At 52.1% G+C, this 13,720-nt stretch overlaps 1 protein-coding gene across 1 annotated transcript in view; it reads right to left on the bottom strand.

Annotated features, from left to right (window-relative positions):
• PLEKHA7 (pleckstrin homology domain containing A7) overlaps positions 1–13,720 on the bottom strand; it is a 235,597-nt gene that overhangs the window by 4,389 nt on the left and 217,488 nt on the right. The window contains 3 exon segments of the mRNA XM_073605996.1: positions 3,930–4,072; positions 6,121–6,254; positions 7,042–7,203. Of these exon segments, the coding sequence (XP_073462097.1) occupies positions 3,930–4,072; positions 6,121–6,254; positions 7,042–7,203 (439 nt within the window).

The raw sequence follows: 13,720 nt of genomic DNA, 5'->3' as shown, positions 1-13,720 counted from the left end.
GTCTCCCCAGTCTGGTCAGTGAGCGCAGACTGCAGCTACGCGCTAGGTCGACCATGAAATGGCCCCACTGGACGGTGGCTGGCTCTGCGAGTTAAACGCCTCGCGAGGTCGCATATGACCGGGTCTTGGCCTGAGTCGCAGCGTTCCTCATGGCCGACAGCCCCCCCACCTCGGTGGCGAGGAGGATCTGTCTGAAAGTGTTACCCGCGCACTAACTGGATCGTTAAGTAAGGGGCCCCCTCCTCTCCTTCCCTGGAGTGGTGCGGGTACTCCCTGGGATGGTCGGTCCCTCTGGGGTTCTCCTGAACACCCCCCCCCTTTCCCTGGGTGAGGCCCAGGCCCCTGGCTTAGGTGCTTTGGACACTCTGTCCACCCCCCCCCCAGGGTTGACACTATGGGGGGGGATACACCTTGGCACCTGTTGGATGGGTTAACAGGCATCCACAGATCCGCGCCCCCTGCGGCAGCCCTCCACTAATTTAGGCCGCGGCTTAGCGGCCTACCGACTGGGTGACGTGCGGGGTGGCCCTAGAGCGGGCGGCGGCCGTTGCGGGCATCCAACGTCCTTCCTCGGCTCTAGCCTGGTCCGGTCCCCCCCGTGGACCTGTGCACTCGCGGCGGGCGGCCGAAAATTTAGGCCGCAGCTTTTGCGGCCTGCTAGTCTGCACGGCCATGCCGGATGCCTTCTTCCAGAGGGATGGTGCTGTGGGGGCTCTGAGGGCGACCCCCTTTTGGGGGGGTTGTTTAAGTGGGCCCGCCATAGGCACCCCCTGTGAGGGGCCTTAGTGGTGTCCCCGTTACTGCGTATTCTACTTGGCTGCCTATTGCTTCTTGGGCCTTCAGGCCTCAGCTGCACTGGTTTGCAAGGCGGTCACTTGGTCGTCGGTGTACACTTTCACAAAATTCTACAAGGTGGCTCTGCTGAGATCTGAGGAGGCTTCTTTTGGCTGCAATGTGTAGCCGGCTCCTGTTTAGGGGGTCTTTTCCCTCTTGAAGGGGTATTGTTCAGGTTGGGCTCCAGCTTGTCTTGTCTTGAGCTCCTGTTCCCTGGTTGGCTCTTGTGTTAGCCTTGGGATTTTTCGTTGTCCCACCCCTCATGGTTGGCACTGCTTTGGAACGTCCCCATGGTTCTGAATAATGGAGCGCTGTGTCAATCAATGAACGAAAGAGAAAATGGGATTTTTGACTTACCGTGAAATCCATTTCTCTGAGTTCATTGACAGACACAACACCCCACCCCTCTATGGAGTTTTGATGCTTCTGACACTGCTTGTTACTAAACTGAAGGCCTATAGCAGAGAGGGGGGTGTATACCACCTGGGACTTCCCATAGGCGTAGCCAAGTCTTTTTTCTGCCTAGTGACCTACTCCTGTAGGGGGCGATATAACCCTATGGTTCTGAATAATGGAGAGCTGTGTCCATCAATGAACGAAAGAGAAATGGATTTTACAGTAAGTCAAAAATCCCATTTTTACAAGACGATCACCAGAAGAAATCCTTGTGTGTCCCAAGAAATGATAATTATATCAATTTGTTGTTGAATAGCAGAAACTTAACCGCTGCTCTGCCCCATAGGGGGGTTTATGGGGGGAGCTGAAGGGCTTAAAGTCGTTCTAAAGTCAGAAGTTTTTTAATCTTAATACATTAAGATAAAAAAAAAAACTATGTGCAGCAACCCCCAAATACTTACCTGAGCCCCCCCCTCGATCAAGTGATGTTGTAGGAGAACCTCGGCTGTCCGGGACTCTCCCTCCTCTTTGGCTGAGATAGCAGCGGTGCGCCATTGGCTCCCACTGCTATCAAAGTCAGTTAGCCAATGAGGAGAGAGAGGGGGCGGGGCTGATCAGTAGCTCAGTGTCTGAATGGATACACAGATCAGCAGTTCGGCTCAGGTACCCCCCATAGCAAGCTGCTTGCTGTGGGGGCAGGAGGGAGGAGCCAGGAGGGACCCGAAAAGAAAAGGATCCGGGCTGCTCTGTGCAAAACCATTACAGAGAGCTGATGGGTATAACATTTGTTATTTAAAAAAAAAAAAAAAAAAAAAGAAGAGAGACTTTAATATTCCCTGATATTTGTCCATATGGACTGACTTTGCAGATACTTGAAGCTGATTGGCTCAGAAGAGGGTGACGTCACATGACTCTGCTGTAAATATCTCAAGTCAGATGATTGGACTCCACATGCAGAAACACAAACCATGCTGCCAAAAGAAAACATTAAAGAGCGACTCCACTCACATTCTCACCGAGCCAGGGGTAATGAGAGCAGCCTGTGTATGACCCCCTCCCCCCACCGTTCTGTCCTCCAGGGACCTCCTCCCCTCTCTGCTGTCCATTTCAGAGTATGATGTCACCAGCAGAGGGGGGAGGAGTCTGGAGGAGGAACCCCAGAACTACACCGATGTCACCCTCCCAGGCTGCCCCTCTCCCAGAGAATCATGGGAAATCTTCTTTAACGACAATCTGCCACAAACAACACACCGACATGCAGATTCCACGAGTCTGATTGACCCCAAACCGGGTGACAGAAGATATAATTAGGAGGAAGAGAGAATCGTAGACCGTGGCGGAGTACACAGCATGCCGTCACACACAATACGTGGTCTTACGTGGCTCAGACTACGGTGGACTGAAGTCCGCTGTGTGCTGGGGGGTAGTGAGCAGCCGGAATGGATCACAGACAGGTTAGATTGCGGGTGAAATGTGACACATACATAGCGGTCTATTTATACAGTATCTAAAAAGTAAGTACACCCCACAGTCACATTTTTGTAAATCTTTTCTTCTATCTTTTCATGTGACAACACTGAAGAAATGACACTTTGCTGGCAGTGCTGGAAAATAATGGTGGCCACACAAAATATTGACACTTTGGGCCCAATTTGGAGATTTTCACTTAGGGGTGTACTGACTTTTGTTGCCAGCGGTTTAGACATTAATGGCTGTGTGTTGAGTTATTTTGAGGGGACAGTAAATTTACACTGTTATACAAGCTGTACACTCACTACTTTACATTGTAGACAAGTGTCATTTCTTCAGTGTTGTCACATGAAAAGATAGAAGAAAAGATTTACAAAAATGTGAGGGGTGTACTTACTTTTGTCAGATACTGTAAATGTTTTCACCTGAGATTCACGTGTTCTAATTGGAAAAATATATAAATCCCGGGTGAACGTGTGTGAAAACATTTGTGGATAGACCCAAGAGATCAGGAGGGGTTCAGAAATACAACCAATCAGATTGTCCTGTTTCAGTTCCAAACCTTCACTAATCACCCGAAATGGAGAAGCTGATTGGTCGCCGTGGATGACAGATAGATACTTTCATAGTCGATGAATACAGAGAAGAGCGATTATTGATTTGTTCTCAGCTGATCTGAATTTCACAGGTTTACAAATCCCTTTTATTCGGTAATATTGCTGCCGGGTGCGGCATAACCGAATAATCCGGAATATTGCCTGCAGTAATCTGCTTCTGATCCAATTGATATAAAATTGGATTTTGGCTGTGATTGGCTCTCAGGTGATGGTTGAACTCTCTAGTGGACGCCCAGCGATGCTATCCATGCCGCTAGTGATTAATCGCTGGATTTTTCCCCATGCTGGGGGTGGTGGTGGAGTTGTCTAGCCCCTCCCATTCCCCCGCAGCATGAACAGGTACCATCATGTGACACAAGTGGGCGTGTTCGGAAATGGAAAGGATCTGTTGCGGGCCAGATGGCCATCCTGACCAGCGGCCATCACAATGCCCTTCACAAAGAAACCATATTGTTGCGTAAAGCAAGAGTCCCGATTTTTCCACAATGCACAGGAGAATCAGGTGCCACAGATGACATGAACTAAAGGTTAGACAGTTCCCTGAATAATCCCAGGAGACACATACAGTACAATGTCAGGCCAACCAATCACAATGCCCCTCCCCCTTCTCACCTGCTACCTGCTTGCTGCGCTGAGATGCCTCTGAGGCCAGAGCGTAGGATATGGTGATCATCCTCTCCTGTTCCTGCACCTGGCTGTCCATATCCGAAGGGTTCATCTCATCCGGGTATGACATCGGCTGCAGATTGTGCACGCTGCAGAAGACACAGACCAATCAGAACACAGAAGAGGGAAACCAACCAGAGCCCAGACAGGAGGGGACCCACCAGGGCCCAGACAGGAGGAGACCACCATGGCCCAGACAGGAGGAGACCCACCATGGCCCAGACAAGAGGAGACCCACCATGGCCCAGACAAGAGGAGACCCACCATGGCCCAGACAAGAGGAGACCCACCAGAGCCCAGACAAGAGGAGACCCACCAGAGCCCAGACAAGAGGAGACCCACCAGAGCCCAGACAAGAGGAGACCCACCAGAGCCCAGACAAGAGGAGACCCACCAGAGCCCAGACAAGAGGAGACCCACCAGAGCCCAGACAAGAGGAGACCCACCAGAGCCCAGACAAGAGGAGACCCACCAGGGCCCAGACAAGAGGAGACCCACCAGGGCCCAGACAAGAGGAGACCCACCAGGGCCCAGACAAGAGGAGACCCACCAGGGCCCAGTCAAGAGGAGACCCACCAGAGCCCAGACAGGAGGAGACCCACCATGGACCAGACAAGAGGAGACCCACCAGGGCCCAGACAAGAGGAGACCCACCAGGGCCCAGACAAGAGGAGACCCACCAGGGCCCAGACAAGAGGAGACCCACCAGGGCCCAGACAAGAGGAGACCCACCAGGGCCCAGACAAGAGGAGACCCACCAGGGCCCAGACAAGAGGAGACCCACCAGGGCCCAGACAAGAGGAGACCCACCAGGGCCCAGACAAGAAGAGACCCACCAGGGCCCAGACAAGAGGAGACCCACCAGGGCCCAGACAAGAGGAGACCCACCAGGGCCCAGACAAGAGGAGACCCACCATGGACCAGACAAGAGGAGACCCACCAGGGCCCAGACAAGAGGAGACCCACCAGGGCCCAGACAAGAGGAGACCCACCAGGGCCCAGACAAGAGGAGACCCACCAGGGCCCAGACAAGAGGAGACCCACCAGGGCCCAGACAAGAGGAGACCCACCAGGGCCCAGACAAGAGGAGACCCACCAGGGCCCAGACAGGAGGAGACCCACCAGAGCCCAGACAGGAGGAGACCCACCATGGGCCAGACAAGAGGAGACCCACCATGGGCCAGACAAGAGGAGACCCACCATGGACCAGACAAGAGGAGACCCACCATGGACCAGACAAGAGGAAACCCACGAGAGCCCAGACAAGAGGAAACCCACCAGAGCCCAGACAAGAGGAGACCCACCAGAGCCCAGACAAGAGGAAACCCACCAGAGCCCAGACAAGAGGAAACCCACCAGAGCCCAGACAAGAGGAAACCCACCAGAGCCCAGACAAGAGGAGACCCACCAGAGCCCAGACAAGAGGAGACCCACCGAGACCCACCAGAGCCCAGACAAGAGGAGACCCACCATGGCCCAGACAGGAGGAGACCCACCATAGGCCAGACAAGAGGAGACCCACCATAGGCCAGACAAGAGGAGACCCACCAGAGCCCAGACAAGAGGAGACCCACCAGAGCCCAGACAAGAGGAGACCCACCAGAGCCCAGACAAGAGGAGACCCACCAGAGCCCAGACAAGAGGAGACCCACCAAAATACACACTTTCAAAATTTAACAGACCAAAAGGGAGTCAATAATTGAACTTTATGTTTAGGGTTTGCATACCATTTCATGTAATAATGTGATTGGGCCGAGCTGTCGTGTGCCCTGTATTAGAATGTAAGGTATGACTTCTAGTGATGGGTTCTCTTTACAGACATACAAGTGACTGTGATCTTCTCCAGTCTGATTTGTGCCCCCCCCAAGGCAACTTTCACCAGAGACCCCATTATTCCTCAGATCTGGACTGCCCTCTATATCTCATCTATGAGGGGTATACTGATCACCAGGCCAGTCCTACAAAGGAGGAACATTGGAGCCAGAGGAAATATCTGATCTCCAGACTGGCCGTGTGCCATCTTCTATCTCAACTCTAGAAATAATCTTCCTCTGGCTGATCCTGAGGGAGGTTCTGTCTTTACTTATCGGAGATTGGAGGCCTCCACAGACAATATACGGACAGATGGAGGACTCACCTGGACCGGGCCAGAATGTTCTTGATCTTCTGGACTTTCTGCCGTCGTGCTTCCAGCTCCTCGTGGGTCAGCGGCTCCTCTGGTTCCATATCGATGTATCTCTCTGGAATCTCCACCTTGTCTGGAGTTGCCAACTGCCAGAAACATGAAATGATTGGTGCGAAGAGAAGACAACTAGTACCAAAGATCCGCCCCAACATTGTACGGAATTATAACTACTCTGACCCCCTTCACTATCCAACACTGTCCAGAATTATACCGGTTCTGTATGGCTGTCTGGATCCTATTGGGGAAATTTCTCTTCCTGTCTCAGACGCACAACAAAGTGAGGGGAAATCTTTCCAAAGTAGACTTCCCCTCGTAGACAGCTGTCACCTGAACAGGTTTCCCCTCTATTCTTCTCTGGTGACAACGGTAACATTTTGGATTTTACATCACCTTCTGTCTCAGAGACATTCACCCAATTTATCCCGGTGAATGTTGTCAAATGGGGACACAGACAGCCACAAACACCTGACGGTTGTCACCGTATATGAGGTTAGCAGGTTATAATGTATATTCACCACTAGATGGCAACGTCTCCCCATCACTCTCAATTCTCAGATAATCAGTGACGGAATATCAAATCATTAACATGAAGTATATCAGACATATGCCCCGCCCCCCTGATATATGACTCAGGGATGGAAATACGTCCTCTGTATACAAGGACACTATATCCTGACACATATTCTATCACAGGCACCCCATTATCACCTGCATATACTGGAGCCACCTCAATCTTCTCCCAGTTTTCAAGACTGAATTCCAGCTGTGCCCCCTCTATGCTTCATACACCACAGACCCAATGTACGGCATGCATGACAGAGTGCAGGAAAATTAACCACTATGCATGCCGTGTGACACATGGCTGTCACTTACCTCCTTGCTGATGTCCAGGTTGTAGTCCTGAGGCTCCAGATCCGTCTCAGTGACATGGACAGCGATGGCTTGAACCCAGTCCTGGTCTTCCCAATCCCTGTCCTCCACATCCCGAGCCGCCCTCTCCAGCAACTGCAGATCGAATTCCTGTTCTCTCTGCCACTGATGAGACACAACGAGTCAATGTCTGCAGATGTCCCCACATACACCCCATTCCTGGTACACCCCGCACACCCCATTCCTGGTACACCCCATTCCTTGTACACCCCGCACACCCCATTCCTGGTACACCCCGCACACCCCACTCCTGGTACACTCCGCACACCACACTCCTGGTACACCCTGCAAACCCCACTCCTGGTACACCCCACACACCCCATACCTTGTACACCCCGCACACCACACTCCTGGTACACCCCATTCCTGGTACACCCCGCACACCCCACTCCTGGTACACTCCGCACACCACACTCCTGGTACACCCCGCAAACCCCACTCCTGGTACACCCACACACTCCATTCCTGGTACACCCCATTCCTTGTACACCCCGCACACCCCACTCCTGGTACACTCCGCACACCCCATTCCTGGTACACTCCACACACCACACTCCTGGTACACCCCATTCCTGGTACACCCCGCACACCCCATTCCTGGTACACCCCGCACACCCCACTCCTGGTACACCCACACACTCCATTCCTGGTACACCCCATTCCTTGTACACCCCGCACACCCCATTTCTGGTACACCCCACAAACCCCACTCCTAGTACACCCACACATCCCATTCCTTGTACATCCCGCACACTCCATTCCAGGCCTTGTACACCCTCCATACACCCCATTCCAGGCCTTGTACACCCAGCATACACCCCACACACCCCATTCCAGGCCTTGTACCCCCAAGCATACACCCCATTCCAGGCCTTGTTCACCCACCATACACCCCAATGCAGGTCTTGTGCACCCTCCATACACCCCATTCCAGGCCTTGTGCACCCTCCATACACCCCATTCCATGCCTTGTGCACCCTCCATACACCCCATTCCAGGCCTTGTACACCCTCCATACACCCTATTCCAGGCCTTGTACACCCAGCATACACCCCACACCCCCCATTCCAGGCCTTGTACACCCAGCATACACCCCACACACCCCATTCTAGGCCTTGTACACCCTCCATACACACCCCCCCTGTACCCCCTAGCATATACCCCACTCCAGGCCTTGTTCACCCTCCATACACCCCATTCCAGGCCTTGTGCACCCAGCATACACCCCACACACCCCATTCCAGGTCTCGTACACCCAGCATACACCCCAATCCAGGCCTTGTTCACCCAGCATACACCACACCTCCCCCCCATTCCAGGCCTTGTAACCCCAGCTTACACCCCACACACCCCATTCCTGGCCTTGTTCACCCTCCATACACCCCTTTGCAGGCTTTGTGCACCCAGCATACACCCCACACACCCCGTTCCAGGCCATGTACACCCAACGTTCCTCTCACACACCCAATTCCAGGTCTTGCACACCCCTTTCCGGGTCTTATACATATATACACCCAGTGTACACCCTATCTTAGGCTCTGTACATGAAGTGTACACCCCACACACCCCATTTCAGGCTGTATACCCCACTGAAAACTAAAAAGAGTTATGTCTGGAGTTGTGCTTTAAGGTAAACCTTTCCTGAGAGGCACGCGGCCGCTGCCATTGTGGATTACCTTCAGAAGATGCCGGTTGTCTGGGTGGTAGACTGACCGGCAATCAGGGTGAGTCTCTGCACAGGGACACCGAGTACAGAGGAGGCACCTGACAGCCAGGAAACCTGCATAATGAGGGGCAGTGCCGGCCGCGGCTCTCTCAGGAAAGGTACCTGTATTACCTTCTATACTACCTTCATTACCCCGGGGAGCCCCTTCTGTGCCCCTCTCTGATTTAGTTTCACTCTGTCTTCATGACTAAGCCCTATAAACTGCCACCCCCTGACCAATGACATGGCATCAGTGACCAGTAAAGGCTTTTCATTGGACAGGGGGATGGCAGGGGGTGGAGTTCAGCCATCAGGACAGGAAAAGTCAGACTGAAATAAAAGTGAAACTACATCAAAGAGGGGAACAGAAGGAGTTTTTCGGGCCAATAAGGTGAATGGTGGACATCTTCTGAAGGATGGACATTCATATTGTAAATAAACATCTGTGTGGATCTATGGGAAGAGACAGTATTGGGGCGTTCATCTTTGTCTCAGGGGCGATCATCACCGTCCCTGGGGCGATCATCACCGTGCCTGGGGCGATCATCACCGTGCCTGGGGCGATCATCACCGTGCCTGGGGCGATCATCACCGTCCCTGGGGCGATCATCACCGTCCCTGGGGCGATCATCACGGTCTGCTCCAATAAAGAATAAACATGTTGGGGGGGTTAGTCCCTTCCATAAATCCTCTTCTAACTCTCCCAGAAATGTCACTTCATTTCAAAGTACCTAAAACTTCCTTCTGCAGATTCTACATCTTCATCACATCTACCAATCCATAGAGAGACATACAGTGAGATCTCCTACCGGGCGCTCCTCCATACTGCGCAGTCATCGGCCCTCCGGCCCCTCGTGTGGACAGGGAAGCGGATTGGCTTTCAGATTACTGGGAAAAATCATCTTCTGGGTTTTCAAAACAGAAACATTTGACATCCGATAATGCTGATCAATCTGTGTCACCAGACCCATCCCCCACACACACAGCGTCTCCGATACATTAAAGGGAAACAATCAGGGGAGGGATCATCAATAATCTCTCTAGAGGTGGTGAGACCCTCCAGTATCCCCGTCAGAGTACTGATCATACAGACAGTGGGATCTGTTCATTTCTATCCAGGTCATGTGAATGGTGGGATCATACGGACGGATCGAACTTCACCTTCTCAGCGGATATAGATGGAGAACTTCCCTCCAGTGTTGGCCATGAAGTGGCGGATTTAGATCTCCCAGCGAAGTTAAATTGTCCACTAAATTCCCTGAAATGTAACATGTTTCTTGAGAGAGTCTGGGGTTTACTGATCCCCATTATTGGAGACCCCAAGATACAAAATTTCAGGACCCCTGACACCCCCTCTTAGGTCCCTTCCCCTACAAAGCCTGAAGAAGGGATCTATAGGGTCCCGGAATCTCACATAGTTTGGCCAGTAATGGGAATCCATTAACTCCAAACTTTCTCCAAACAAACTGATGGCCAACACAATACAATTCCCAATTTACCTTCCTCTGGATCATTTATGGGATCGGTACATGGAGGGTTCCTATTTCTATTGGTTGAACTAGATAACATTGTTTCTGTTTTCACTATGTAACTATGTATCCAGTACTAAAACTAATTATTCTAAAAGTGAAACTGATCAGAAAGCCAAAAATTCCACCAATAAAATCTGAGAAATCTTTTGTTAAAAAGCAGATTTGGGTTCAAATGTCCCCCCCCCAAGGATACCCCTTAAACACCCATTATATATCTCTTGGGGGGGGCACCTTCTTGAGATACCCCTTACACACCCCTCAGGGGATGATTCCCTCCATGGATACCCATTACATACCCCTTAGGGGAGAACTCCCTCCAAGGTTGCCCATTACACACCACTCAGGGGATGACTTCCTCCAAGGATACCCCTTACATACCCCTCAGGGGATGACTCCCTCCAAGGATACCCCTTACACACCTCTCAGGGGATGATTCCCTCCATGGATACCCATTACATACCCCTTAGGGGAGAACTCCCTCCAAGGTTGCCCATTACACACCACTCAGGGGATGCCTCCCTCCAAGTATACCCCTTACATACCCCTCAGGGGATGCCTCCCTCCAAGGATACCCCTTACATACCCCTCAGGGGATGCCTCCCTCCAAGGATACCCCTTACATACCCCTCAGGGGATGCCTCCCTCCTAGGATACACCTTAGGAGATGACTCCCTCCAAGGATACCCCTTACACACCCCTCAGGGGATGCCTCCCTTCAAGGATACCCCTTACACACCCCTCAGGGGATGCCTCCCTCCTAGGATACCCCTTAGGAGATGACTCCCTCCAAGGTTACCCCTTAGATATCCCTTAGGGGACGACTCCCTCCAAAGATATCCCTTACAAACCTCTTAGGGGAGGACCCCTTCCAAGGTTACCCCATACACACAACTTGAGGGATGACTCCCTCCACCTTACACACCCCTGGGGGGAGGACACTTTACAAAGCTACCCTTACACTCCCCTTGGGGGACAATTTACTCTAAGTATACCCCTTACACATCCCTCGGGGGATGACTTCCTCCAAGGATACCCCTTACACACACACACCGTTCAAAGGTCTGTATATAGAATATTCAGCGTGGACCTCTGCAGTTCAGGGTTGTGGAATCTGCCCAGAGGTGGAATGTTCCGATGGGATCGGTCTTTATATCTCAGATATGAAATGTCAGACAGGTTGATTGTTTCCCTTTAATTCCAACATTCTCCACCAAACGGCTCGTCTCAGATGATGTGCCATACTCATTACACCAGGCTCCGCCTCCAACTGAACCCCAAAAACATCCAGCAGAGAAATGACATTTGAAGTCTTTTTATTGTTTGTGGTAATCATACATTAGAAAGCACTGAGCCGAGATTAACATCGTCCCAAAAAATCATCCCACAAAGAGAAGTTCTAGACAAGTAGTAAAGTTCACACTTTATAAAAGTTACATTATGGTGAGAGAACGCCGAGTGCCTCCTACGATGGAGTTATTGCTCTCTGGGGGAGGTGGGGTCAGGACGGAGGTGGGAGGGGCCATGTCAGTGAAGCGGGAGATGGATTTGAGGGGCCCGTTTATAAAAATCGTCTCCTTTCTGATTTCATACATTTCAAAACTGACGTTATGACGACGAAGCAAAAAAGAAATCTGGACGGACAAAATAAAACCCGACGCGGATTTGAGGAGAATCTCCTCGTCGTCCCTGTATAGAGTATATATATTGGCTTGAGCCGCGGTCGGGGAATGGGAATCACCTAAAAACGGAAAAAAAATGGGAGGAAAATCGTCACAAACTGATAAAACGACTTACAAACAGAAAAGAAGAACTTCCATCTTTTATAAATGGCCCCTCTGTGTTACCGAGTGTCTCCGGGACACAAAGAGGACCTGTCTCCTGCCCAGGACCAACTGGAGGCATTCCACCTCCCGCCATGTCGCTGCCCTCCAGTATTCATCTACATTGGCTCCTGTGCAGGTGAGAGGCGCCTGAAAAAAAAAAAAAACCTAAATTCTGTGCTTGCCCACACTTTAGAGGGCGCAGGCAGACAGGGCGTCAATGGGGCAGGGCGGTGGAGAGGAAAGCAGGGGGGGAGGGGGGTAATGGAGTCAGTGACACGGCAGCCAGCAGAGGTTATAATGATAGGACAATTTATGTACCCTGCACCCACCTGTATGACACTTCCTGTATGGCACCAGTAATTGCAGAAGGCGGCATTTCCTGCAACCCCCCCATGGGTGTCACACTGTATCCGCCTTGGCACCAGTAATTGCAGAAGGTGGCATTTCCTGCTCCCCCCTGGTGTCAAATTGCATATGCCCTGGCACCATTAATAGTGGAAGGTGGTATTTCCTTCGACCCCCTCCAAATGGGTGTCACACTGTATCTGCCCTGGCACCAGTAATTGCAGAAGGCAGCATTTCATGCCCCCCCCATGGGTTTCACATTGTATATGCCCTGGCACCACTAATGGCAGAGGGTGATATTTCCTGCTCCCCCCAGGTGTCAAATTGCATATGCCCGGGAACCATTAATAGTGGAAGGTGGTATTCCCTTCTACCCCCCACCCATGGGTGTCAAACCGTATCTGCCCTGGCACCACTAATGGCAGAAGGTGGCATTTCCTGACCCCTCTCCATGAGTGTCACACTGTCTGCCCTGGCACCACTAATGGCGGGAAGTGGTATTTCCTGCCCCCCCATGGGTGTCACACTGTGTCTGCCCTGGCACCATTAATGGCAGAAGGTGGTATATCCTGCTCCCTCTGGGTGTCAAATTTCATATGCCCTGGCACCATTAATAGCGGAAGGTGGCACTTCCTTCTCCCCCGCCCATGGGTGTCAAACTAGATCTGCTCTGGCACCATTAATGTCAGTAGGTGGTATTTCCTGACCCCCCCCCCCTCCATGAGTGTCACACTGTGTCTGCCCTGGCACCACTAATGGCAAGGAAGTGGTATTTCCTGCCCCCCCCCCCCCATGGGTGTCACACTGTACCTTCCCTGGCACCACTAATGGCAGAAGGTGGTATTTTCTGCCCCCCCCCCCATGGGTGTCACACTGTACCTTCCCTGGCACCACTAATGGCAGAAGGTGGTATTTTCTGCCCCCCCCCCCATGGGTGTCACACTGTACCTTCCCTGGCACCACTAATGGCAGAAGGTGGTATTTTCTGCCCTGCCCCCCCCCCCCCCCCCATGGGTGTCACACTGTACCTTCCCTGGCACCACTAATGGCAGAAGGTGGTATTTTCTGCCCCCCCCCTCCCCATGGGTGTCACACTGTACCTTCCCTGGCACCATTAATGGCAGAAGGTGGTATTTTCTGCCCCCCCCCCCCCCGAGTGTCACACTGCATCTGTTCCGACACTACTAATAGCGGGAAGTGGTATTTCCTGCACCCAC

This window comes from Aquarana catesbeiana, linkage group LG11 (genome assembly GCF_042186555.1).
Source record: "Aquarana catesbeiana isolate 2022-GZ linkage group LG11, ASM4218655v1, whole genome shotgun sequence".
Lineage (NCBI taxonomy): Eukaryota > Metazoa > Chordata > Amphibia > Anura > Ranidae > Aquarana > Aquarana catesbeiana.
Note: the sequence above shows the minus strand (reverse complement) of the source record. Positions and strands in the feature narration are given on the sequence as shown.